General features: G+C 42.4%; 2 protein-coding genes and 1 long non-coding RNA gene across 5 annotated transcripts; all 3 read right to left on the bottom strand.

Moving 5' to 3' along the window:
- Positions 1 to 3,342: 3,342 nt before the first annotated feature.
- Positions 3,343 to 6,725, bottom strand: LOC144706612 (uncharacterized). 3 transcript variants are annotated; one of them, XM_078579603.1, is made up of 9 exons: positions 6,339 to 6,725; positions 6,053 to 6,097; positions 5,821 to 5,979; positions 4,528 to 4,689; positions 4,329 to 4,445; positions 4,118 to 4,240; positions 3,979 to 4,032; positions 3,801 to 3,890; positions 3,343 to 3,709 (listed from the first exon to the last, which is right to left on the bottom strand). In XM_078579603.1, the coding sequence occupies exons 1-9, from the start codon at positions 6,708 to 6,710 to the stop codon at positions 3,434 to 3,436; spliced, it is 1,398 nt and encodes a 465-aa protein (XP_078435729.1). In that variant the 5' UTR covers positions 6,711 to 6,725; the 3' UTR covers positions 3,343 to 3,433. The 3 variants fall into 3 exon arrangements, with proteins under 3 accessions (XP_078435729.1, XP_078435730.1, XP_078435731.1); XM_078579604.1 differs by having other exon boundaries at positions 3,985 to 4,032; XM_078579605.1 differs by lacking the exon at positions 3,979 to 4,032.
- Positions 6,726 to 11,696: 4,971 nt separating this feature from the next.
- Positions 11,697 to 13,144, bottom strand: LOC144706613 (uncharacterized). Its single transcript, XR_013582283.1, has 3 exons — positions 13,033 to 13,144; positions 12,565 to 12,641; positions 11,697 to 11,973 (listed from the first exon to the last, which is right to left on the bottom strand). It is a non-coding gene; the product is annotated as an uncharacterized LOC144706613 (long non-coding RNA).
- A 3,563-nt stretch (positions 13,145 to 16,707) lies between these two features.
- On the bottom strand, positions 16,708 to 24,879 carry AO1 (aldehyde oxidase 1). Its single transcript, XM_078579987.1, has 10 exons — positions 24,560 to 24,879; positions 20,828 to 22,435; positions 20,517 to 20,764; positions 20,232 to 20,444; positions 19,937 to 20,155; positions 18,891 to 19,853; positions 18,733 to 18,828; positions 18,573 to 18,671; positions 18,298 to 18,487; positions 16,708 to 17,021 (listed from the first exon to the last, which is right to left on the bottom strand). Exons 1-10 carry the CDS (start codon positions 24,696 to 24,698, stop codon positions 16,822 to 16,824), a joined length of 3,975 nt encoding a protein of 1,324 aa, XP_078436113.1. The 5' UTR covers positions 24,699 to 24,879; the 3' UTR covers positions 16,708 to 16,821.
- Between the last annotated feature and the right edge of the window lie 786 nt (positions 24,880 to 25,665).

The raw sequence follows: 25,665 nt of genomic DNA, 5'->3' as shown, positions 1-25,665 counted from the left end.
CATCACATCTTAATTATTTTATTATGGTGTCACAAAAAAAATCATCAAATTCTTTTATCCTCATTATTATTATGTTTTCATATTAACATTGTTGATATATTTTCTGGGCATTTTTCTCTCTTTTGATTATGCCCCTATCGTTTCCATTTTATTCACTGCTCTAATTTGTTCTATATGTGTCCTAATAAGATGATCGGAGATTATAGGTCTTGAAGCATATAATGAACGTACAGTGCCCTAAATTGAAGGACACATCAGCCAAGTACCACTTTGTGATCATCCTGCAGTCATAATTTCAAACATCTTCAAGTTAAGATTACTCTGATTTGATATTTGGTTCCTTGGGGTCTGGCTTTATTTACATCAAAATCCTAGATAACTAACATATTGAAGTCCTCCAGAAACTATCTCAAATTGCTTTACTCCATTCTGTTATTGCTGTAGTGTTTACTTAGGTGTTAAACTGTTATTGCTTTAGAATTATAGAATGATTGAACGGTAGATCATTTTAAAGGTAATCAAACAAAAACTTTATACACCCAAAATTTCCTTTCAAAACAACATTTCCTGTGGCGGTGAGAGAGAGGTGTATCCACAAGGAGTGCAAAATTAGAGATTTGAAAACAAAATCAGGGTATTGAGGTTTTCTTACACTCATATGAGAGGATGGCATCCAGAACATACAAAGGAATGTGCAATAAAAGGTCATTTTGTTTCCCAACAAGTTGCAAAGATAAGTGTCAGAATGGGAAAATCAGATTTAAACCATTACATAAAAACCATTTTTTCTTAAAAGATTCAGAAGATGCTACATTAATCAGAGTCATTGCAGACAAGATCTTATGGATGCTAGATTTAAGGCTTTACTTGCCTCCTTTGGAAAGGCAGAGCCTTTGACTCAAATTAAAAATCCTCTCCCTTCAAGTCAATTAGTTTGATTCTTCACTCTTTCCATGGACTCGGAAACATACTGGAACAAATATGATTTTTTTTAAGGTTGAGAAATCTTGAACCGCCTGAATGAGTTTTACATTTGTGGGAGTTCAATTTATAACTGTTATGACACGAATAAGAAATGGAGAAAGAGAGAGAGAGAGAGGGAGAGCAAGAGATAAGATCAATCCCTCAAATTTTGGGCATGAAAAAAGCATAAGGATCATCAGATATCAGGCCGTAATTTGAAACAATATGGGTCATTAAAAAAATTTCTCCTTATATCCAATTATTGGTTGTAGTAATTTACATTTCATAGTATCCAATTGCATGCATGTTGTGATAATGTCTGATGGCACCTATTTAAGGCTGTCCCTGTGTCTGCTGCCCCCCCAGTCTTTCACCATGGTCCCTTCTGCAAATTAAGGAGACCTGTTGCAAAAATTGGCATCTTTTTCTTTCTGATTTCTGATCTTGGCGTAGATGTTTCTAAATTTAAAAGTTAATCATCCTCCAATCAAATTAACAAAAATATGAAATCAGTCACATCTAAATCTAAGTCGGGGAAGAAGACATGTTATGCATGAATGTCATAAACAAGCATAAATAAATGATAAAATGCATTGTTTTCGTAGACTTGGCTAATGAAATGACGGTGGCATTTATATAAACTCATGATCAGAATCCATGTTACTGATGAGCATTATTCAGTATGAGTGAGAAAACAGGTAGTAATAGAGCAAATATAATGTGGAAAATAGACATGTTATCATGGAGTAAGATCAGAGTCCATGCCTTCCTTATCGAATACTGTCCATCTCCAGAGTACAATATTTCCTGTTCATGGGAACAAACATCTACGCCATCTTAAAACTTTAAGCCAAGTAACGCTATACAAAACGTTGCACTTATGTCTATGTAGATGGAACTACATTTACACATGTTACAATTTTATATAATAAAACCTTTATACATTTTTTGTTACTTTGCTTCTGTCTTCTGCATTCTTAACCCTCATAAGTTATACGAGTATAGTTTTATGAAATAAGATGCCATTCTGCTGTTGTGATTTTCAAAAAGTTAACCAACTCTTACTGTATGCCTCCTCACATGCAGGCCCTTTCTGCCTCTCTTTCGTTATTTCCAGGCATTTTGTATAGTATGTAGAAAGAGGAAAAATATTTATAGAAAGAGCTGCTGCACTACTATCAGACCCCTCAGTCAAACTGCCAAGTTACTAAGTGAAGCATTCAGAAAACATGCAACAATGCACGCCCTATTTAATGGACCAATCAGAAAAAAGTATATAAGTATATTTGGTCTGATCAGCAGATGCATCATTGAACAGTCCAATAGATTGGATCATCCACCGGGCCAAATCAGGTTTAAAAAAAACACCAATGGGGAGGGGAGGACGGGCTCGCGCACTAATATGTTGAGGGCTCATGGCGTCATGATTTCCTCGAGCAGTAATAGATAAGGGAATGGAAGATCATGTATGGGTAGAGGTTTAAGGGAATACATGTGTACTTTGGGTGGTTACCAATTTGTGGCGTGACTTTAGGTCATCTTTCAAAAAAAATTATGCATTGATCACATCCCAAACAAATCCTATAATAAACTTGATCCAACGGGCGAGATTCAATCACACCACCTGAAGAATGAACCCTCGACAGCCCTTCGATGCTGACTATAGTTCTGGATCATCCCGGACATGGACGAAGGAAAGGATGGAACGAATTTCATCCTGTCCTATGTCCAATGTTAGCTCAGGAACGAAGGACGGAACAGTTTTCCGTCCACCGACAAAAAAACCGTCTCGTCCAATAATCTTGGGATGATTTTTCGTCCTGTCCAATCCTCCCGAGATAAATTTTCGTCCCAAAAATCATCCTACTCTAAAAAACACATTTTATATTTTTAATATATTATAATAGATTATAATGTATATTATATATATATAAATTGTCCTAGTGAGGGCACGTGGCAACATCTCAACCATCGGATGTGAATCCAGCAGTTTTCCGTCCAGGTTCGTCTGTCCATCGTCCTGAGACCCCTGGACAGAATTTTTTCGTCCCACGGGACAAAAACCGTCCCCTCCGGTGGTCCCCGGGATGAATTTTCATCCCGAAATTCGTCCTTACCCTCGGACGAGACGATTCTTTGTCCCGGGACGAAAAAATCGTCCCGTCCGCGTCCCTGCACTATAATGCTGATCATGAGGCTAGAAGAGCTTTCCATTCTGATGACTCGTCAACTTTAAGAGATGCTAGTACTGCCAATGAGTTGTACCAGGGCTTCCTAAAAAGGGGTGTAAAAAACACACTAACCGACAATTGCATTATTTGGTAGGAAATTTATGTCGGATAGTTGTCATTCTTGCTCATTTAAGGCAAAATAAATGCATGAATAAACAGATGAATCAGATAACCCATTTTCACAAATACATTTCTACCTTTTGATTGAATGGGATGAGATAAAGTTCCACACCTACGGATCAGAAATTCCACATCCTCGGCGTGTAGGTTGACCTCTGATACATTGACCAAGACCTCCGGTCAAAGTCTCTGGGATCATCGTCCACTATCCAACCGCCCCTGGGCCTTGAATTTTCATACTTGCCCCAGCTTTTGCTACCTTCTGCAATATGGGTTCTGTTCTTGGAGCCTGAGAAATCTTTCCTCTTATTGGAATGCCCAAAATGCCCCCCACTTCTTCCGTTTTCCACTGAATTTGGCGTAGAATGGACATATTCTCCGCGCCGTCTTTCACGCTGTGCAAAAAAAAAGGATTAAATAAAACTATATAATTCCAAAAAAGGCAGATAAGTAAATAAAACGTAGATCTTTCAGAAAAAGAAGAACCTTGGCTGAGGAAGACGGTGTTCCTGTGGGGCAGTTGTGAGCCAAGTGACCTTTCTCGTGGCAGAGATAGCACATCTTAGAGGCTTTTACCTAAGTGAGACAAATTTTTATATTATAATTAGTATATAGACAACTGAATTAGCCCATATATTTTTTTAAGAAGGGCTTTTAAGGGGACCTTAACTGAGGAAGAAGATGATCTTCTGGCCTGCTTATCAAAAGTGGCTTCTCTCTACATGAGACAGATGTCTCGAGAGTTGAATGATCCCATAACGGCAAAAAAAAAAGACTTGGAAGAGAATATAAAGCAAGAAAACCTTGGAAGAGGAAGTAACAGATATTTGGGTGCAGCCGCGGGCCAGGTGGCCTTCCTCGCCGCAGATATAGCAGATCTTGGGAGCCTTGTCCACAGAGGATTCTCCCCAGTACCGAGCACATCCCTATGGAAGACAAGGGAGAGCACTTGAAGGATTATTGCTTACTATAATCAGGATGTAGATGAATGTGGGCATCATGGGAGCAGACAACCATTCCAGAATGGCCAGATTCTCCGCAGACATAGCATGATATGTTCGCAGGGGATGTATCTTCGTATAGGGCGCAGCAGAAGTGGCCAAAACCCTTACATACATAACATTGGATCTTCTGCAGGAACAAAACATGATGTTGATCATTACCAGATCATGTTAATTAATAAAATTCTTGAAGGAGATGGAAGGTGAGCTACCTGAAGGTCTTCATGCGGGTATTCTTTCCGGCATGAGGACATATCATGTCCAACATCGCCACATCTCATGCATATTTGAATGTCAAGGTTATCTGTCTTGTGCTTCTTCGGGCAGTCCTTGGCCATGTGCCCTCTTTTCTTGCAGATGAAGCAGTCTTGTCCCTATGAGACAGATGATTCAGGGAATGCGCCATGCAATAAAAAATTTGGGTATACTTTGGTGAAGAACGTATCACACAGAGGCACAAAAAAAAAGATATTTTAAGAGATAAGTGCTTGAGGGATGCACCATGAAAACAAAAGCCACCAGAATTAAGGGAGCCAGATTCAGTCATGCCAATATTGGTTCAAGTCCCTAGAAAATAATGTATTTCCTTTAAATAAGGATGCCCTCTCCTTAAATAAGTCACTTGCCTCTCCTCTCTCCTCTATGTTGTCTAAGTTCCCTCTCTCTCTTGATGATCCCTATCCCTCATGATTGTTCTCTACCTCACCCGCGTTTTCAGGCGACTCGCCCCCAGTCGATCTCTGCCTCATCCGTTTGACCTTCCCTCGGATCATTTCCATTTCTCCCCTCTACCCGGGAAACCTCTCCTCCTTGTCTAGCCGTCCCCCCCTTCCCTGATATGAGCCTACATTCAGGTTTGTCTCATGGCCTAAAGAAAGAAACGTGGAAAAACAAAAGCCATAATAGTGGATCCAGACTCAGTGCTGCTTAATTTAGCTAAAGACATGATAAACTGATGGATATATATATATATAGAGAGAGAGAGAGAGATTTTACAGGGCATGACCCATGCTAATTAAACAACAAAGGGTAGCCCAGCACATCTGCAGATACAAATGCTGAAATGGAGAATTACAGGATGGTCATGTGACCATGTTACTGTAATGTTCATCTGCTGACGAAACAATCATGAACCCAAGAGATAGATATATCCATAGACAAAACATTCCCAAAAATAGCAAAAGATTTTAGGTTCGTAATGGCTCAACGAGAGATCGATGGGTAGAGAGAGAGATGCTCAAGGGAATGAGCCATAGTTAATAAATAACATAGGGAAACCCAGCACAACTGGTGATACAAATGCTGCTATGTAATATAGAGAGAGACTATTATTACCCCACATGAAAGAGAATATGACAAGATGGACATGAGACAAATTCACTGCTATGTTCATCCCCAGAGAAAACAACCATGAACCCAACTGATAGAGATAGAAATCGAGATAGAGATAAAAATCCCCAGAATTCACTAACATAATCAACAAAGGGAGGATAAAAGGAGTTAACCTGAAGACATTTATACGCATTATGCCCGAACATGCCGCAGACAAAGCAAGGTTTCAGCCTCTTCGCAGAAGTGCAATCCGCAGCAGTATGACCCTCCTCGAAGCAATTATAGCAAGTCTCCACCCGCGCGCTTCCAGGCTCAAAATATCTCGGCCCACGCTAAGAAAACACGGAATTTCAGCAGCAATAAAACCCAATAAACTCTTCAGAGAATCGTCGAATATCAACTCACAAGAAGCTTCCGGAAGACGATGTTATCCGAGAGATCTTCCTGAGCCTGAATTTGAAAAAAAAAAAATGATCTGTTCAACAGATTCAACTAATCTCGCAGATATTTCTATTCCAATAAACAACGACGACATGTTCCAACCAAATTCGATTGTTTCTTAACATTTTCTCAGGTCGTTCGTTCTAGATTTATAAGAAAACCAGTTCATTCTTCGAAAATTGGAAAAAACCCAAGTTGGAATCCACCGAAAAATGAACGAAAAAGAAGGGAAATTGAGAAAAAAAAAGACCTGAAAGCCCACCGACTCGACGGGGGGACTGGTTTTCTGCTTCTTTTTCTTCCTCCGCTTCGTCTTCTCCGGCGATTCGTCGACCAAGATGAGATTTTCGCAAGACGGGTCGGGTTTTCGCGCGTCGCGGTCGCGGGACATGGCGACGATTCTGGCGCTGAGATCGACGTTGGCTTCCTCGTCGTCGCTGCTGATGCAGAAGACGACGTCGACGTGGTCTTCTTCGCGGGGGGGCCTCTTGCCAACTCTCGCCGGCGCCATGGCGAGCGAGCTCGCTGATCGCCCCCGAAACCCTAGCCGGAGACCCACCGCTCCAGACGGCGGGGGGTTGGGGGAACGTGGGCCGGCCCAAATACCCCTCTTACAGTGCATGGACGCGGACGGGACGAACCCTTCGTCCCGTGAGTCTTGGACGGTTGACGGGACGAACTCTCGTCGTCGTCCTGTTCGTTACGTGCGAATTGTTCGTTCTGTTCGGTTTTCGAAACAGAACAAAAACGAATTCGAACAGAACATCGCACAGACCCGTGTGCAGTTCTTTTGTTCGCTTTGTGCGAATTTAGTTCGTTTTTTTTTAAAAGAACAGAACAACGATGAAGGCACTGTGGGATTCTTTTGCATGAGTTTTTGTTCGTTTCAAACGAACAGAACAGAACAAGCATGTCAAGTCGGGATCCAAGCTGAGAGGGAAAGCCAAGGGGGAGCAGAATGTTAGTGAGACTGACATTTTTTTCTGTCCCCAACGTCAGATAGGACGGTTTCTGACATGAGAATGTCTCTGATAGGACGGTTTCTGATTGGACGGGACATGGATGAAATTACTCGAGAGGGGACTTACTATGAATGGGAAGGGTGGGACGAACCTCTAAAAACTAGGATGTTGTTTGTCCCGTCTCGACCTGTGGTATATACTATGAATGGGAAGGTTGATACCCCCCTTACCTCCTACATTGTTAATTAGGATGAGGCAGCCCTGCCAAGAATGAGGCTGCCCAGAGCTAGAAAAAATGCATAACGGCTAGTAGACATCCTTGTAGAGAAAATATGTTAAGGCGGATATTGAGGTATCAACATTCAAATATGTTACTGATTTTAGAAAACCAGCAAAGAAGCTTGAGAAGGGAGTGTTACTGATTCAAATATGTTACTATTATACTATTGAGATAATCCAGAGAGTGAGGTATAAGAGGGGGATGAAGGCTAGATTTTATTCAAAAAATTTTACTGTTCAACTACACATAAATATACCTAAGCATTTTGTGGTAGGCATGGAGGACGGAAACGGATGACGGAAATGGATGGCCAGAACATATTGGAACGGAATTCCGTTCCGATATCTGTTTTCCATGAAAAATTTTATCATTTTCGTCATTCGTTTCCGTTCTGTCATCTACGCGTTTCCGTCACTACTCCGTCTCGTCATTCGTCCATCGATGCTTCTGTAACGGAAAATGACAAAATTTTTCCCCTTATCACGAGAAACCCCCCCCCCCCCCCCTTGTTGCCCCCCCCTTCAGCGCGTTTCTTCCCCCCCCCCCCCAATCTGTTTTCCATGAAAATTTTATTGTTTTCGTCATTCGTTTCCATTCCTTCATCTACGGATTTCCGTCACTACTCTGTCTCATCATTCGTCCATCGATGTAAACGGAACGGAATGGAACGGACGCTTATGTAACGGAAAATGACAAAATTTTTTCCCTTATCACGAAAAACACCCTGCCCCCACTTCCCACGAAAAACACCCTGCCCCCCCCCGCTTACCACGAAAAACACCCCTCCCCCCCTGTTACCCCACTCTTCATGTAACCCTTTCCCATCAGCGCTGTCGCCTTGCTCCCTCTCCCTCTCTCCGTCTGTTCCTTCTCTCCCCCCCGAAACATCTTTCCCCCTCGCCGCGGTCGTCGCATCTCTCCCTTTCGCCTGTGTTGAATGCCACATTCTCCCAATGCCGTATTTTATGGGTATGTTTTTTAGGTCAGATAGGGCATCCTATTGCATATTTAATCCCTTGATTCTTGTTTATCTAAGAAAAAATCACCGGTCTTACTGTGAGGGTATGGTTCTTTCTGAAGTGCTTTTGGCGGCGCCTTTTCTTGTTTATCTTCTTACAAGATAAAATGGAAAGAGGTTGAGAACACGAACAAGAACAAGAACATGCCAAGAACAAGATGTTGAGAGGTTGAGAACAAGAACAAGATGAAACAAAAAGAGAGCCACGAACATGCCAACAATCGGCGGCGGAACGAAGAAGACGACGGACTCGAGAAGCACATGATCAGATTACCTTGTAGAAGCTATCAGCGGCGGTAACTTCTCGCGGAAACTCAGATCTAACCCACATCTTATCGAATCAAATAAGATAGAACAGAAAAGAAGCTGCCAAAAAGTCTGGGAGACGGATTCAACGGAGAGGCGCAGACACCCTTCTTGTATTTAAATGTTTCGATTTTGTCGTTGACAGAAAATCGTGGAGCAGGAACTCTCAGGATCCGCTCACCGAACAGGAACATTGGAGATGGAGGAAACGTAGAGAGCGAATTCTCTCTCCTCATAGAAGCCAATGGCTCAATGAGTTTAAGTAAAAATTTAAGGTAAAAATTATACATTAATTTTTCTCCGTCGTTTACGTCATTCGTCCGTATTTTTCATCATTCGTCATTCGTCACAAATGACGGATGACTAATGACGAATGACAAACATAGGACCGTTCAGTCATCCGTCAATAGATGAAAACGAAAATGGGTGACGAAAGAGAAATGACGGATGATGAAATCGTCATCCGTTCTCCATGCCTATTTTGTGGCAGGGCTGACCTGACTTACGTGAGAGATCGTCCCACCCGTCCCATCCATAGCATCATGATAGAGTGACTGTCTGATGGGCAGACATGTTCAGTACTTATGGCCCAGTCTGCAACATACAACTTCAATCTCAGCCCTTGCGAGCCTAACTAGCATTAGCGGCATGATGAAGCTGTAAGAAGGGAAACCTTGCGGGTCCCTGGGGAACATCAAACGTCATCTGTCACGTCATTCCTCATGGTGTTGGATCTGTGACTGAGGACATGATGGTGACGGGTGACGTCATGTTTCCCCATTTTTCTCCTTTTGTGTCAACTATGTCAACCCCCAAAAAAAATGTTGCTCAAGAGGCTTGTTGCTTCTTGAACGACCTAGAAATCTCCGGAAAGCCCATCCATCTAAATGTGTCACATGAGTGAAAACACCAATCCCTTAAACAACGACATTTTCTACTGCCAATGTCACTCACTTAAGGTACTTCGGCAAAGCCTGAGAATTCAGCACGAGAATTACAATATTTCACCCCAGCCAACTCAACGTCCATAAATAATCACGAATAACTAACGAAAACAGTTTCAAGATTAAAATACCATTGAAAGTATGAGTGAACACGCCAGAGTAAAATTTCGTAGAGAAGGACCTCTTTTAATACTAAAATATTTTTACGTCCTTGGTCAACCCCTGTGAATTCTATAGGAAAACGACATTACGACGATTACAATATTTTACTCAAACCCAGTTTTCCTAAATCATAACAAAACCAATTATATCCTAAATGAATTAAAAATAAATTAAATTCACGTTCAAATTAATAACGTGAATTGTTAGGATAAATAGCATTAAGACTAAAATGAAAATTTATAGTATAAACTAGAACTTAAGAAAATAGTAGAAAAGTTTTTCAAAACCTGTTTTGGATTAAAAACTTTAATTAGCAAAGTAAACAATCTATATCATAATAAATAAAATACTCAAAATTATAGCAGTGCATATGGCCGTGCCTTGTCATATCCAAGTATAATATCATATTACTAATTAATTTTCAATTAGAATTATTAATCTTACTACAGATTTATAATATCATGATCAACTCCTTTGAGGTTTTGGAAAGAGCTGGTGGTCATGAGGAGTGAAGCTTACTTCTTGCAGGGTATGATACTATAATCCAGGAGGTGATAAAAAATTTCTCCATCTCTAGGTCACTCTCTCACATATGGTGGCTAGTTAGTGCTTGGGGTTCCCCACTAACCTTCCTCCTCCCTGAAAGTAAAGGACGGTCATTCTTCTCCTCTTGTTCAAGCACAAAATATCAAATGTGTGCCAATAAAATAAGGTGGTGAGGATATAATAGAAGAGGGTATCTATGGGTAAAGAGGGAAGAGAAAGATGGAATGGCACAAGAGAGGGGTTATAGGTGGATATAACAAGAAATGAAAGATGAACAAAGGGCACATATTACTTAAGATAGCCTACTCCCAAGATAGAAGAATGTGCAGAAGGGTTATAGAATGAGGTGAAGATGATGTGCATCATCAATGATGCAGAAATATTTTCAAAGTAAGCAATAAACATGTGCACAACATCAGACATGGGAAGATGATGATGAACAAATCATGTTGATGTCCTTGGAACCATAACTAAAAACTTACAACAAGCCCCCACAACTTTTTTCTTTTGCTCCTCGGATTTTTCTAGCTATTGAGGACTCCCATATTTTTCTTTTCTTTTTTTCTTTCTCACTTTTTTGCTCATCATCTTTCTTGTTTTATTTTCCTTTTTGCTTGCTCGATTTTTTTTCTCGCTTTCTTTTTTTGGCCATTTGCTTTTTTTGTTTTTCTCAAAAGGGGGTAGAATGAAAAATAAAAACAATCAATCCTACTTAAACAGAGTAAACATCATACAAATGATATCCCTAACATGAAGGACATGTCTCAGAAAACTAAAAAGTGATAACAGCTCATCCCAATTCAAAGTCAAAATAGCTGGTGATAACTGAAGAAAAAAGAATGAAGAAGAAGAAGAGAAGCAAAGAGGAGGAAAAGAAAGAAAATACAATAACAGAGAGGGAAGAAAGAAAGGCTTGGGATTGGGAGTTGGGCATATCTTAAGTAATAAGGAAATGGGTTCAAGATGGGTGCCTATAAAAGATATGATGATGGTAGGTATGGTTAATCGGTGGTGAGATGCAGATGGTAAGGATATTTTTCAAATTTTGGCTTTAGGTTGCTCAAGGAAAAGTGATTCTGTGCTCAAGACTTGAAGAAATGACCACCCGTACCCCAAGTAAGATTCCATTTAATGGAGATCCAAAACAACTAAGTAGGTTTTGCTAACACGAGGTGGTATGATGTGGTTGTTCACTCAGCACTCACCCTAGGAAAATAGTACTTCAACCCTTTGATTTTCATGTCTGTTCCTCACCCTACCAGATATCTTAACCACTTAGAAGCTTAACGCGTGAGTCCAGACCCATGGCTCATACCATAAAGAGGTGCATTTGATCCGCTACAAGAGCCTAACTTCGATACACATGCATCTAAGAAGTAAAGTAAATGAATTCTCCAAGTTGGGTTTGATTAAATTCATGAAGGTAAATTTAGAAAATCGTTTACACATATTACTTCCCCACCCACCTTTGAATTGATGCACCAAACAAAAAACTTTGGAGTCCATGTAATGGTGTCTTCTCATCCCCAATTTGAAACATGCATTGTATCTAGTGCATGAAAATCAAGTAAATGTCAAACCTCAATTCCTTCTGCTCTTTCAGCTCATGAAATTAATAATTTCTCCTTGAATACTTGTGCTTGTTTTGCTTGTTTCCCCTTGACATCCTGGTCACAAAAAGAAACACAATCAAAAATAAAAAGATGAGATCACAATATCAGAGGCTTGCTAGAATTTTCTAGTGAAGCTAAGGTCCCCGTTAGAATCAGCGGACCTTGGTACTAATCAGCGTCCAGTTCATCTACCCTTTGCTTCTCCTTTGCCCTCCCGATCTATTTCCTCATCCATTTTCCCAATTGTTCTAGTGTTTTCTTGAGATTCTGTTATTTTCAGAAGCTCTTTAGAGTCCAAGAAAAATCTCAAATAATTTTTCTACTCTCTAGACGACTAATTGATACCTCTCCAAGGGAGAACGTATCAGTTTGACAGGGATTCCAGATGACAAAGTAGTCACTGATTCAAATCAGTTGGACATCCTCGTGATTCTTCCTCTCCAGGTAAACTCATCTATTTTCCTCGCGGATATATGATCACAACGAGTAGTCACCTATTTTCCTTCCACCTCTTGCATGAGATAGAGTCAAAAGTCTGTAAAAAGCGAGTAAGGAACAACTAAGAAATCATAAAACTCCCAGAAAAAAAAGCCCCGTTAAAAAATAGTTGTGATTAAAACAATCCAGAGTAGAATCAAGCTTGACCTTGAGAATGGGCTTGGCTATACAAGTTAAAGCTGCCTCCACATTTGGTATTTTATCCTTGTCGCAACTTCTCGGTGCTGCAGAGAAAGAGGGAAAACATAACTAAGAACATACCCACCCAAGAGCAATATTGCGACGAGATCATCGGAATTACTAAAATTCTACGCTATTTATCATAACCACAACTTCTCGGTGCTGCTGAGAAAGAGGGAAAACAGAAATAAGAACATATCCACCCAAGAGCAATATTGCGACGAGATCATCAGAATTACTAAAATTCTACGCTATTTATCATAATCGCAACTTCTCGGTGCTGCAGAGAAAGAGGGAAAAAAGAAATAAGAACATACCCACCCAAAAGCAACATTGTTGCGAGATCATCAGAATTACTAAAATTCTACGCTATTTATCATAATCGCAACTTCTCGGTGCTGCAGAGAAAGAGAGAAAACCGAAATAAGAACATACTTCCTGTACCGCCGATCCTAATTCCTCCCATACTAGAATCGCCAGATACCGATCAAGGGTAGGAAGGAGTAGAAGAGCGCAGAAGCGTTCATCTGATGATCGATGGCCCGCCCAGAATAATATTTTGTTAATGGAATATTGTTGTTTATATGAAGTTTTAGCCTGATCGTAGCCCGCCTCCGCCTGAGACCAGTCGACGGGCTCAACGCGATTGGAACACGTACCCCAAGTTTCAAAATTGAAACATCTGGACGGCTAGGATGGTTTGTCGAGAAGCGATTAACCCAACCTCCCTTAACACGGGTTAAGCCAACAAACACAACGGCTAGTTTTTAACGTCAGATTTTTTAAAAAAATCCGTGTTGTATTGTACTATAATACTGCCCCCTCTCTCTCTCTCTCTCTGTTCCTCTCCGGCCATTACTTACTCTCACCACGAACGCTCTCTATTTCACTCTTAATCACGCTCTCTCTCTATTTCTCTCTTAATCACGCTCTCTCTCTATATTTCTCTCTTAATCACGCTTTCTCTTTATCTCAATTTCTCTGTTAATCTCGCGCTCTCTCTCTTTTTCTCTCTCGCGCGCTCTCTATTTCTCTCTTAATCTCGCGCTCTCTCTCTCTATTTCTCTCTTAATGATGTTCTCTCTCTCTCTCTATTTCTCTCTTAATAACGCTCTTTCTCTCTATTTCTCTCTTAATAACGCTCTTTCTCTCTATTTCTCTCTTAATAACGCTCTTTCTCTCTATTTCTCTTTTAATCTCACTCTCACGCTCTCTCTCTATTTCTCTTTTAATCTCTCTCTCACGCTCTCTCTCTATCTCTCCTTTAATCTTACTCTCACGCTCTCTCTCTATCTCTCTTTTAATCTCCCTCTCGCGCTCTCTCTCTATCTCTCCTTTAATCTTACTCTCACGCTCTCTCTCTATCTCTCTTTTAATCTCCCTCTCGCGCTCTCTCTCTATCTCTCCTTTAATCTTACTCTCACGCTCTTTCTAATCCTCTTTTAATCTCCCTCTCACGCTCTCTCTCTCTCTATTTCTCTATTTATCTCTCTCTACTTCTCTTTTAATCTCTCACTCAAGCTCTCACGCTCTCTCTCTCTACTTCTCTTTTAATCTCTCACTCAAGCTCTCTCGCTCTCTCTCTAATCCTCTTTTAATCTCTCTCTCACGCTCTCTCTCTCTCTATTTCTCTTTGAATTTCTCTCTCTCTCTCTACTTCTCTTTTAATCTCTCACTCAAGCTCTACGCTCTCTATCTCTCTCTCTCTCTTACTTCTCCTTTATTCTGTCTCACGCTCTCTCTATCTCTCTCTCTTCCTCCCTTAATCTCTCTCACGCTCTGTCGTTCTTTCTCTATTTCTCCTTTAATCTATGTCTTCATCTCTCTCACGCTATCTCGTTCTCTCTATTTCTCTTTTAATCTATTTCTTAATCTCTCTCACGCTGTCTCGTTCTTTCTCTATTTCTCCTTTAATCTATTTCTTAATCTCTCTCACGCTGTGTCGTTCTTTCTCTATTTCTCCTTTAATCTATTTCTTAATCTCTCTCACGCTGTCTCTCTTGTTCTCGCTCAAACTCTCCCTCTGTCTCTCAATCCCGTTCTCACGCCGTGTTTCTACTTCTTTATTAATCTATTTGACACGTCTCCTCTCTATTTCTCTTTCTTAGGATTGATCTTAACTCAAGAGTGATGGTCGATGAAGGCATAGAGCAATAAACATGCCTGGAAAAAGTCATTTATTTGGTAGTAATACAAATCTCTTGGATTTTCACCCAAGAATGATGATCGCTGAAAATTTGGACCTGTAAGCAAATATTACCATAAACATTCCTGGAAACTAAGCCAAAAATGTGCCTGTGCTAGGCCTTGACTCGGGCAATCATTTATTAATTTATTCAGTCAATATTATGCCTTTTAGGTACTTACCTGGCCTTTATTGGGGCAAAATGGGTCTGTAATTAGCAGATGTTAAGACAAGTTCTTTATTGGGACGACAGTAATCCTCTAATGGGTTGACACTAGGCCTAAATTGGGTTCATATTGGGCTTTTATTGGGCTGATACATGACCTTGAATGGTTTGTAAATTGGACTTGAGTTGTTTGTAAACTAAAGAGAGAGAGGAGATATCGATAGAGAGATAGAGACAGAATGCGAGGAAGAGAATCAAGAGAGAGAGAGAGAGAGAATTGAGATAGAGGGAGAGAGAGAAAGTGGATGATCCAAGGAAAATTCAAGGGCATTGCTAAGGGAATAGCAATGAATTAAGCTGATGGGTCTTAGGCGGGCAATGACAGACGTCAGCCGTCACTTCACACATCACGGCGATGGCACTATGACGGATGACGTGATAGTGACGGTCATAAAATTCTTCGTCCATGATGGTGACGGTGAGAGTGACAAAATATCTGTGACGGTGATGTGATGGTGACGGAGGTCTTCGGACAGGTGACGTGACGGGACAAACGTCACGGATGACGTCGGTGACGGATTTGTAAAAACATTAAAGAAGTGCAAAAAAACCTTAAATTATCTCCTTAAGAGAGAGAGAGAGAACTGAGCTTTGAATTTTCATCACCTGTGACGGTGACGCCGTGCGGAGACGGGACGATGACGGGTCGACATGTGCGGTGACGCGTGATGGGAATGTGACAGATTTTTTCAAAAACCTGGGACGTGTAATGGGACGCGGACGTGATGAAATACTCATCACATCCCCGTTCGTCATCCGTCCCGTCACGTCTGGGTCATCATGTCCTGGAGGTGCCGTCCCCTACATTCAAGCAGCGTGCAAGTGGAGGTGGGGCTACACACTCACAAGCGAGCACGTACTTGGTAGTCACCAGATGGCCACATGCAGCCATTGTGCGGGTGGATGTCTTGGTGCAGCAGCAGTGATCCATAGGCTATTCCCAAGGTGAAGATGAAGACTTCTCTCTATTCAATATTCCCTGTTGTCTACATCAATAAATGGGGGTTTCATATCAAAAAATATCCCACCCATTCCCTTCTCAGATTGGAAGTTCATCTCAGGTGCCCAACTTCATGATGTTCATCGACAAATGAACAGTGGGGCATCGCTGTTTGTGTTTGTGTTTGGTGCAAATTTCATTTATGAACAAACCGCTATTTGCCAAAATTTGTCTGAAAGCCTTCAAAATTTGTCAGAAAGCTCTACATTTGTTCCTTGCATGAACTTACTTTATGCCTCATGAGTTGATCACTTGTCACACATGACCTGAAGGAGGAGGTCGTCCATAGCCATCCATTGCGTTTCTCCACTGCATGTTGGAGGAGGTCATTGGATCAGCCGCTGCGCCCCCTCCTGCATGTCGATATACATTCCAAAATTATGTTCACAAACAGTTAGTCAGTTCACGAACCGTTCGCAAACATTTTTCCCGTAGGATCTTCCTGTTCGTTCGCGAACGTTCACATGTTCATTGATGAGCAATTTCTTTTCCAACCCCCAATAATAGCTGTTCCTCGTCTCCCCCATTCCAGAGAGAAACAACTGAGAAAGAAGAAAGAAGGATCTTTCCCCTTTCCCATACCCAAATTTTTTTTGAACTCAAGTCACTTCTCTTCTAGAGAGAGATATGATCAGGAGGAAATCTAGAAAAAAGTAGCCATTGCTGTCACCGTTCCCCCACTCTAGAGAGAGAAACAACTTAAAGCAGAAGAAGGTAAAGATCTTTATAGTTTAAACCGCGCTAGCTTTTCAATCCACCTTGTTTCTCATGTAGAGAGATAAAGGGTCAGCAAAATTTTTGAAAATGTAGCCGTTAAGGAGATTGAGAAATGGCAGCACGGAGGTGAGTTTCAATGTTGTCGAAGCCACAGAGTTTCTTGACGACAGGCATGGTAGCCGGCACGTCGAGCTGGAAAACAGGGGACAAGGAGAGGTCCTCCCGTGCTGCCCTTATCGCCGCCCTCGTTGCACAATGCACTGACAGTGACAACAGCAGTGGCGGCTCCCCCGATGCTGTAACAATCCATCCATCAGAGATAAATAAAGACCGAGACAGAGTTGACACAAATGGAGATATAGATGGAGAGTGAAGCAGACCATGTATATTTTTTTTGAAGAAATATCATAGATATGGAGATAGAGACAGTGATAGACTGGGAGATTGAAATGGGAAAGGACTCGGAGATTGAAATGGAGATGGACATGGAGATGGAGTCAGAGATTGAAATGGAGATGAAGATGGCGATGGAGATAGAAATAGAACCAATATAAATAAAGATCGAGATGAAGATAGAGATAGAGATAAAGACAGAGAGAGATATGGATATGGATATGGATATGGATATGGACATAGACATAGATGTAGACATATATATATATATAAATATAAGTATAGATAATGATATAGATATAGATATAGATATGGATATAGATATAGATACAAATTGAGATAAAGATCAAGATGAAGATATAGGTATAAACAAATAGAGATGGAGATACATATAGAGATATAGATTGAGATGTAGATATAGATATATATAGATATGGAATTGAGGATATAGATAAAGATAGAGTTAGATATAGAGTGAGAATTGAGTTTTTTAGAGAGAGTAAAATATCAGAGGATGTAGGAAAGGGAGGATGAATGACTGGTCAGACAGGTAGCGAGAGGGGAGGTTTTCAGTGAGAAAGATAGACTTGCATACCGGTTTAGATAGAGGGGAGATTGTGGTGAAAGAAAGCTGAAAGATGGGGAGGAGAGTAGTGGAGAGGAAGAGGTGAAAGTAGAGTTTTTAGTTAGAGAAAGACCAGAAATGGTTTTATGTCATGAGCGGGTATGAAAAATCGAGAGAGGTGGACGGGAAAAAATAAAGTAATAAAGAGGAGGGATGGTAGGGAGAAAAAAGTTGGAAGGAAGAGGCAGGAGGGATTTTTAGTGAGATAGAGAAAGAGATTATGAATCAGCAATAGAAGGCTGAAATATTTCCAAAAAAAAGCAATAGAAGGCTGAAAAGTGGAAAGGAACGGTCAGGAGATCTGGAGTTTCCTTGACAGAGAAAAAGTTCAACAGGCTGCATAGATAGAGGAGTGACGCAAAGGAAAGAGGGACAGAGAGAGAAAACAGAGAGTTCTTTAGTGAGAGAAAGATATCAATAATTAACAGCAGGATAAGAAAGAGGGGGAAACAAAAGTTCTTGAAGACATGAAATGTTGGATGGTTGGAGATAAAACATGAAAAGTGAGAAGGAGATAATGGAGAGATAAAGATGGCTAGAGAGAGAGGGGGGACCTTTGGATGAGAGGACACGCTGCTGGTGAGGCCCAGAACTGAGCAGTTCTACGTTGAACTCGCGAGGAATGTTGTCGACGGTCGGGATCTTGTAAGTCCACGTTCCATCTGACGTCACTAACCCATCCTTATTAGTGAGATATTCCTCACACATGAAGAATCCAATCCCTTGCACGAATGCTCCTTCGATCTGCAACAAGAGAGAGAAACCCAATGACTCCTCTTCTTCATCTGTCCTCTCTCATCCACATCAGTAATAAGGTTCCAAGTCAAACCTGCCCCAGGTCAACGGCAGGGTTCAAGCTCTTCCCCCCATCATATACCAGATCAGATCGCAAAATTGTCGTCATCCCTGTCAGCAGATCCACCTCCACCTGCACAAGCTGACGTCATCCCTCTGTGAATCTTGGAAACCCCCAAGCTGACATCGCTCACCTCGCTGATGGCTGCGCCATAATTCACGTACATGACTGCGTCTGGCTCCGGCTTGAACAGCATCCCTGATGAGAGATTCACCGACTTGAACTTCGCCTAGAAAGAAAAATACAAAAATTAGACACCATTGACTTTAGGAGAAATTGACTAGGGCTGACCTGCTGGATCAAAGATTCCCAGGAGAGAGAATCGCTGAGCTGGAGGAGGCTGTTCTTGAGGGGGAGCAAGCGGGACACGAGCTCCGCGCATGCCAGCTGGACAGCAGCACAGCTAGATTCTGATGTGGTGCTGCCAGCTGTATACCCCCCCTGGACCAAGCTGAGGGTGTCCGCTTGCATGACCCTTACCCTCTCTAGAAGGTCAATCCTGCCGTCAAATAGCTGACCGAGGGAGAACGCTGTCATTTGCGCTGCCTTTGTCCACAGCCCTTGGCCCAGCTCCACGCCACCGACCTCAACCACGATGGAGCCGTCCCCGAGGATCGCCACACGTGCAGGGGTAGACCGCACAGTCACTGGCATCACCACAGGTATGTGCGAGATCCCACGTTTGACCCACCTGCTGCTTTGGTTAAACACGTTGACCTCCTCCCGGCGGCGCTGCCACTCAGCCACCTCTGCCACCCTGTCAACAACCATTGGGAGCGTGAACCCCAGCGGCGTGCCTGCAGCGGCCGTGTAAAACTGCTGGAAACTGTTGTACGTGTGCATGTTGATAGCCCTGACAGCCTCCGGGTCAACCTTGAGCACTACTGCCACGTGTTCCACGATGGCCTCGGCAATGAAGCTTCCCTGCACCTCTCCCGGAGCACGCATAGCCGACCTGGAGGGTAAATTTGTCCGACAGACCTTGAATTCCATCCAGGTGGCCCCCCAATCGTACTTTTTAAGTGTGCCAGCAATGTTGATGGGTAGAGCTGGGCTGATGTCACGTGTGCTCCCTGCATCGATCAGGATTTTGGTCTCCAGTGCTGTAATCTTCCCAGTGTGCTTGAACCAGACCGAGTATGTCACCTTCATTGGGTGGCGGCCTCCGGCCATGACCATGTCCGTCTTTCTGTCCAGGTACATTCGCACTGGCCGACGCAGTTTGTGCGCTGCCAACGCGCATGCCACTGCCACCTGCAGACACAAAAAGAGGGTAATTTTGAGGGTGTGTGAAAGGGAGGAAGAGAAGAATGGTGGGAGAGAATGAAGGTGCTGACCGGCATGCCGCGGAAGGCCTTGCCACCAAACCCACCACCTACACGTCGGGTGATAACGCGGACGTTGTGACTCGGCACCCCAAGACACTTGGCGATAATATGCTGTGTGTCTTCTGGGACCTGCAGGGACCCATACACCACGATGCAGCCATCTTCATCTGGAACTGCCAGCGCCGTCTGCGTCTCCATGTAAAAATAGTACTGCGACCCTAACACAACCTAAACCACTGAAAAAAGTTGATGCTTCATAGAAAACGGAGAGAGCAAAAAACACATTGCATCTGATTGGATTGACCTCTGCAGAGAGGATCTTTTCCTCTGCAGCGTTGACCCCCTCCTTAAAGTCTCCGATCTCTGTAGGTGGCTTCATAAAAGGTGGCAGCTCGAAGAAGCTTGACCTCTCCTCAGCCTCCTCCACTGACATTATCGGTGGTGGCACGAGGGCCCCGCCATATACAATCTCAGCCTTCTGAGCGCAGAAATTGGCCACTTTCTGAGTCTCTGCCACCTTTAAAATACAACCTCATTGACCTTATCTGACCTGAACATCATAATTCATTGGATTTTGAAAGAGTCTTACCACGATGCCAAGAGGTTGACCAGCACAGTCTGCAGCACCAACGCCGAAGAGGGGGCTGTCGCCAGTAAACCCGGCAGCGCCAACATTTTTGCCACCCGCAGGAATGTCAGCTGCGGTGATGTACGCCACAACCTTATCCATTTCACCAAGTTTGACCTCGTTGATTGCTGAAGGCCGGTCGCCATACACAAACGCGCTGTACAAGCACCCCGGCGGAGATGGGATATCGTCCACGTACACAGCCTCACCTGAGACCATTCAAACTCAATGAGAAAGACAACATCCATGTGAACCAAAAAGAGGATACTGACCAGAGGCTTGGAGCTCAGCGCCAACTTTCTTCAGGGCCTGGCCCACGGGCTGAAAGTCAACACCCTCTTCAATATCCTGCCTTGAGGTAAGACTCCTGTCTTGGATGAGATCTTGGTTGTTGTGGAACTTTGTGCTGGAAATTTGAGATGGAATTATATCCCATTGATTTTTGACATGTTCTTCTTCAAGGTGGCTCAGAAACTTGAAGAGGAATCCCACAGCGGCACTGACTCTGTAGTCGGCATGCTTCGTCCCTTGATCGGGGATGATCTCCTGCCTCAATATTTGAATAGCCTCGAGGATGACCCTAGCATTGATCTTCTTCCCAGCGATAAACTCCTCCACATTCTTTGCTCGCGTAGCGTGGCGGGTCCCATATGCCCCGAAGACCAGTCGTGAGCTTTCCACATGTCCATTGTTGACCAGGACTGAAAAGGCAGCATTTACATAGGCAATAGCGTTCCCCAGAGGCCTTGGTGCCGCCCTAAACGTCTCAAAGAATGACACCGCCCCACCATTGTTCACTCCGCGGGGGATCCTAACATTGACCAGGATTTCTCTTCGGTCAACAGGAGGAAGCTTGAAAAAGTTCTCAAGAGAGAGGTCAATGGTCCCTGCATCAACGGCAAGAGCAATGCTGGCACCAGCAGCGAGGAGAATTGTGGCCATGTCCGACGGGAAGTTTCCTCTTTGGGCCAGGACAAGGTTCCCACCGATGCTTGCCGTGTTCCGCACAAACGGCGACGCCACCTTCTTCATGTGTGCTGCCAGCTTGCCAAAGACGGCGTCACCATCTTCTTCCAGGGCCTCGATGGCAGAAGAGATGCTGACTGCTCCACCAATTTCCAAAAACTCGTTGCCATCGCCATGCTTGATCCCAGTCAGCTCAGATATTCCCCCGAGATCAACGTAGGAATCATATCTGTTCAGATCACGGTGGACTCCTGCGGAGGTGTTGCCAGAAACAAGCTTGATGCGAGCCTCCGACGATGCCGCAAGGAGAATCCGCCGCAGCTCCTTCAGAGATCTGGGGGCATACCAGGACTGTTGGATCTGGAGTGATGCAGCGACAGAGGCTGAAGCAGCGGCTTCTGTTTTGAGGAAGTCAGGGAAAGTGCAGACGGCAGCGGCGGCATAACGGGGGAGAAGATCAGCTGCTGCAGCGCCGCGGCGCCAGAAAGCGTTGACCCCAAGGTCTTCAAGGTCAAAGTCAACGGCGAAGCTGCGGCATGCATCGACGATGGGCCGATAGCCAGTGCAACGGCAGAGGTTGCCGGAGATGGCCTCGGCAGCAGCAGCAGCAGGCAGGTTTGAATGTCCCTCTGGCGGCGGCGGCGAGGATCTGTCAGCGGCGGCGAGGGCGGCAAAGATGGAGACGCAGACGCCAGGGGAGCAGAATCCACACTGGGAGGCGTGGAAGCCGGCGAGGCGACGATGGACGGCATGGAATCGATCGCCTGTGGTGATGGCGAGGCCCTCGGAGGTGGTGATGGAGCAGAGGTGGATGGCGCAGAGGAGGGTGAGACAGGAGCTCACGGATTTGTCTTCCACCTCGCCCGAGACGGGGTCATATTTTGATAGGAGCACCACGCAGGCACCGCAACCCCCTGAACATTGCGACATCCAGAATGAAACCCGAAACTCATGATCCTGATCATGATGATGAAGATGATGAAAAGGGTGAAGAACCTCCCTGGAGATTGGCCATGAAGATGACGACGACGACGATGATGATGATGATGATGATGCTGCTGCTGCTGATGATGATGATGATGATGATGATGCTGATGATGATGATAATGATGATGATGATGATGATGGTGATGATGATGATGATGGTGATGATGATAATGATGATGATGATGGAAAGGGAGGGAGGAGAAACCCAAAAGAGATGGGTGATGATGAAGATGAATGTTACTAAAATTATGGATGATGAATATGAAGATGAATGTGGACGATGATGAATATGAATATGATTATGGATGAAAAATGATTGTGGAACCCATTGGAGATTAGTGTTAACGATGATGAATATGATCATGGATGAAAATAATTCTGGACATGACGATGATGATGATCGATATGATTATGGATGATGATGATGAATATGATCACGGATGAAAATAATTCTGGACATGATTACGGATGATGATGATGATGATGATTAATATGATTATGGAAGATGATGTTGAATATGATCATGGATGAAAATAATTCTGGACATGATTACGGATGATGATGATGATGATGATTAATATGATTATGGAAGATGATGATGAATATGATCATGGATGAAAATAATTCTGGACATGACTATGGATGATGATGATGATGATTGATATGATTATGGATGATGATGATGGATATGATCATGGATGAAAATAATTTTGGACATGATTACGGATGATGATGATTGATATGACTATGGATGATGATGATGAATATGATCATGGATGAAAATAATTTTGGACATGATTACGGATGATGATGATTGATATGATTATGGATGATGATGATGGATATGATCATGGATGAAAATAATTCTGGACATGATTACGGATGATGATGATTGATATGATTATGGATGATGATGATGAATATGATCATGGATGAAAATAATTTTGGACATGATTACGGATGATGATGATTGATATGATTATGGATGATGATGATGGATATGATCATGGATGAAAATAATTTTGGACATGATTACGGATGATGATGATTGATATGACTATGGATGATGATGATGAATATGATCATGGATGAAAATAATTTTGGACATGATTACGGATGATGATGATTGATATGATTATGGATGATGATGATGGATATGATCATGGATGAAAATAATTCTGGACATGATTACGGATGATGATGATTGATATGATTATGGATGATGATGATGAATATGATCATGGATGAAAATAATTTTGGACATGATTACGGATGATGATGATTGATATGATTATGGATGATGATGATGAATATGATCATGGATGAAAATAATTTTGGACATGATTACGGATGATGATGATTGATATGATTATGGATGATGATGATGGATATGATCATGGATGAAAATAATTCTGGACATGATTACGGATGATGATGATTGATATGATTATGGATGATGATGATGAATATGATCATGGATGAAAATAATTTTGGACATGATTACGGATGATGATGATTGATATGATTATGGATGATGATGATGGATATGATCATGGATGAAAATAATTCTGGACATGATTACGGATGATGATGATTGTTATGATTATGGATGATGATGAATATGATAATGGATGATGAAGATGATGAATTTGATTATGGACGAAAATGATTTCGGAACCCACTGGAGATTGGTGCTCATAATGATGAATATGATTATGGACGAAAATGATTCTGGCACACACTGGAGATTGGCGGCGATGAAGATGATGACGAAAACAAAGATAAAGGTAGAAGAAAAGCACTGAGATCGACGACGATAATTGACGATGAAGAAAAAGAAAATTAAGGGAGAATAGACTCATACGAGTTTGGTGATAATGATCGTGATGATGAAGCGGACAAAAGAAACTGAAGACGGACCAAACTAGGAGGATGGAGGGAGAGGACCCATAACGAAATTGATGATGATGATGATGATGATGATGATGATATGAACACGATGAGGAAAAGTTTGTGTGAAGAAACCCAAGCAAGATGATGAAGAACTCGACCTTCACCGCAGCCGAGCTTGGCCCCTTTGAAGGTCGTCCGAGTGCGCAAGAACTCCAACAAGGTTGTGGACGGGTCTACGCTAGAAAGCTCGAATCTTTCGCCATTAATGGCAAAAACCAAGCTCTGCGACGAGCTCATCTCCGCTCCAGAGAGCAAGCTACCAAGAACACCTTATCATACAGACTGAAACTTACCATGAACACTTTTAATTCTTGCGGCGACGTGGCGGCTTCTGCCGCCACCGACAAGAGGATGATGTTCCGCCATAGCTTCCTTCTTGGTGGGATCTGCCGGGGAAGACGGATCTGCTACCCATGATTGTTTTTTTTTTTCATTATTATAACTATATCTTGACTGATTTCTAAGTTATTTAATAGTTTTTGACACATCTTACGCCGTCGAGGCTGTTGAGATTTAAGCCTCGCCATAAATTGTAGGAGAAGATTAATCGCGTGGGAATAAAATAAAAAACTCAGACAAAGACTTTGTGGGTATTTCTATTGTTATTTAATCTATGAAAGATGAAGATAAGAAACTGATATGAATCATGAATGTGATGCACAATCGTCCGGGATGTCATAGACTCCAGGTGGCAATAAAATAAAATAAATATGAATTGGATGATGCAAAACCTCAAGTCAGCAGGATGTGACAAAATTAGGGTTCTTCCCATCTCCTGCCTAATTTATTGATTTTTATTTTATTCTACTATGAGTCTACGACATGACGCTTTTACAAGTTGGTTCATTATTTGTACCAAAATGCATCGAATTATATCACAAATATTGTTATTTGTATTATATTCATGACTTATCCAATGTTCTCTGTAGGGTATTGTTCCTTCTAATAACAAATCTCTCTTGGCATTGTTCCCTTCTCATGTCCACTTTTGTCACATCCTGCTGACTTGAGGTTTTGCATTATCAATTGGTATTTATTTTGCGGTATTGAAACTTAGAGTCTATGCCTTTACAAGCTGGTTCATTATCCATATTGAAGCACATGGAATTATATTAAAAAGAAATTATTTGCCAATCTTTAAAACATTATCCGACTGGTAAAAAAATTAGATATCGGCGCATGCTTCTCAATCAATTCAATCTTA

This window comes from Wolffia australiana, chromosome 8 (assembly GCF_029677425.1).
Source record: "Wolffia australiana isolate 7733 chromosome 8, ASM2967742v1".
In the NCBI taxonomy this organism is placed as follows: Eukaryota; Viridiplantae; Streptophyta; class Magnoliopsida; order Alismatales; family Araceae; genus Wolffia; species Wolffia australiana.
Note: the sequence above shows the minus strand (reverse complement) of the source record. Positions and strands in the feature narration are given on the sequence as shown.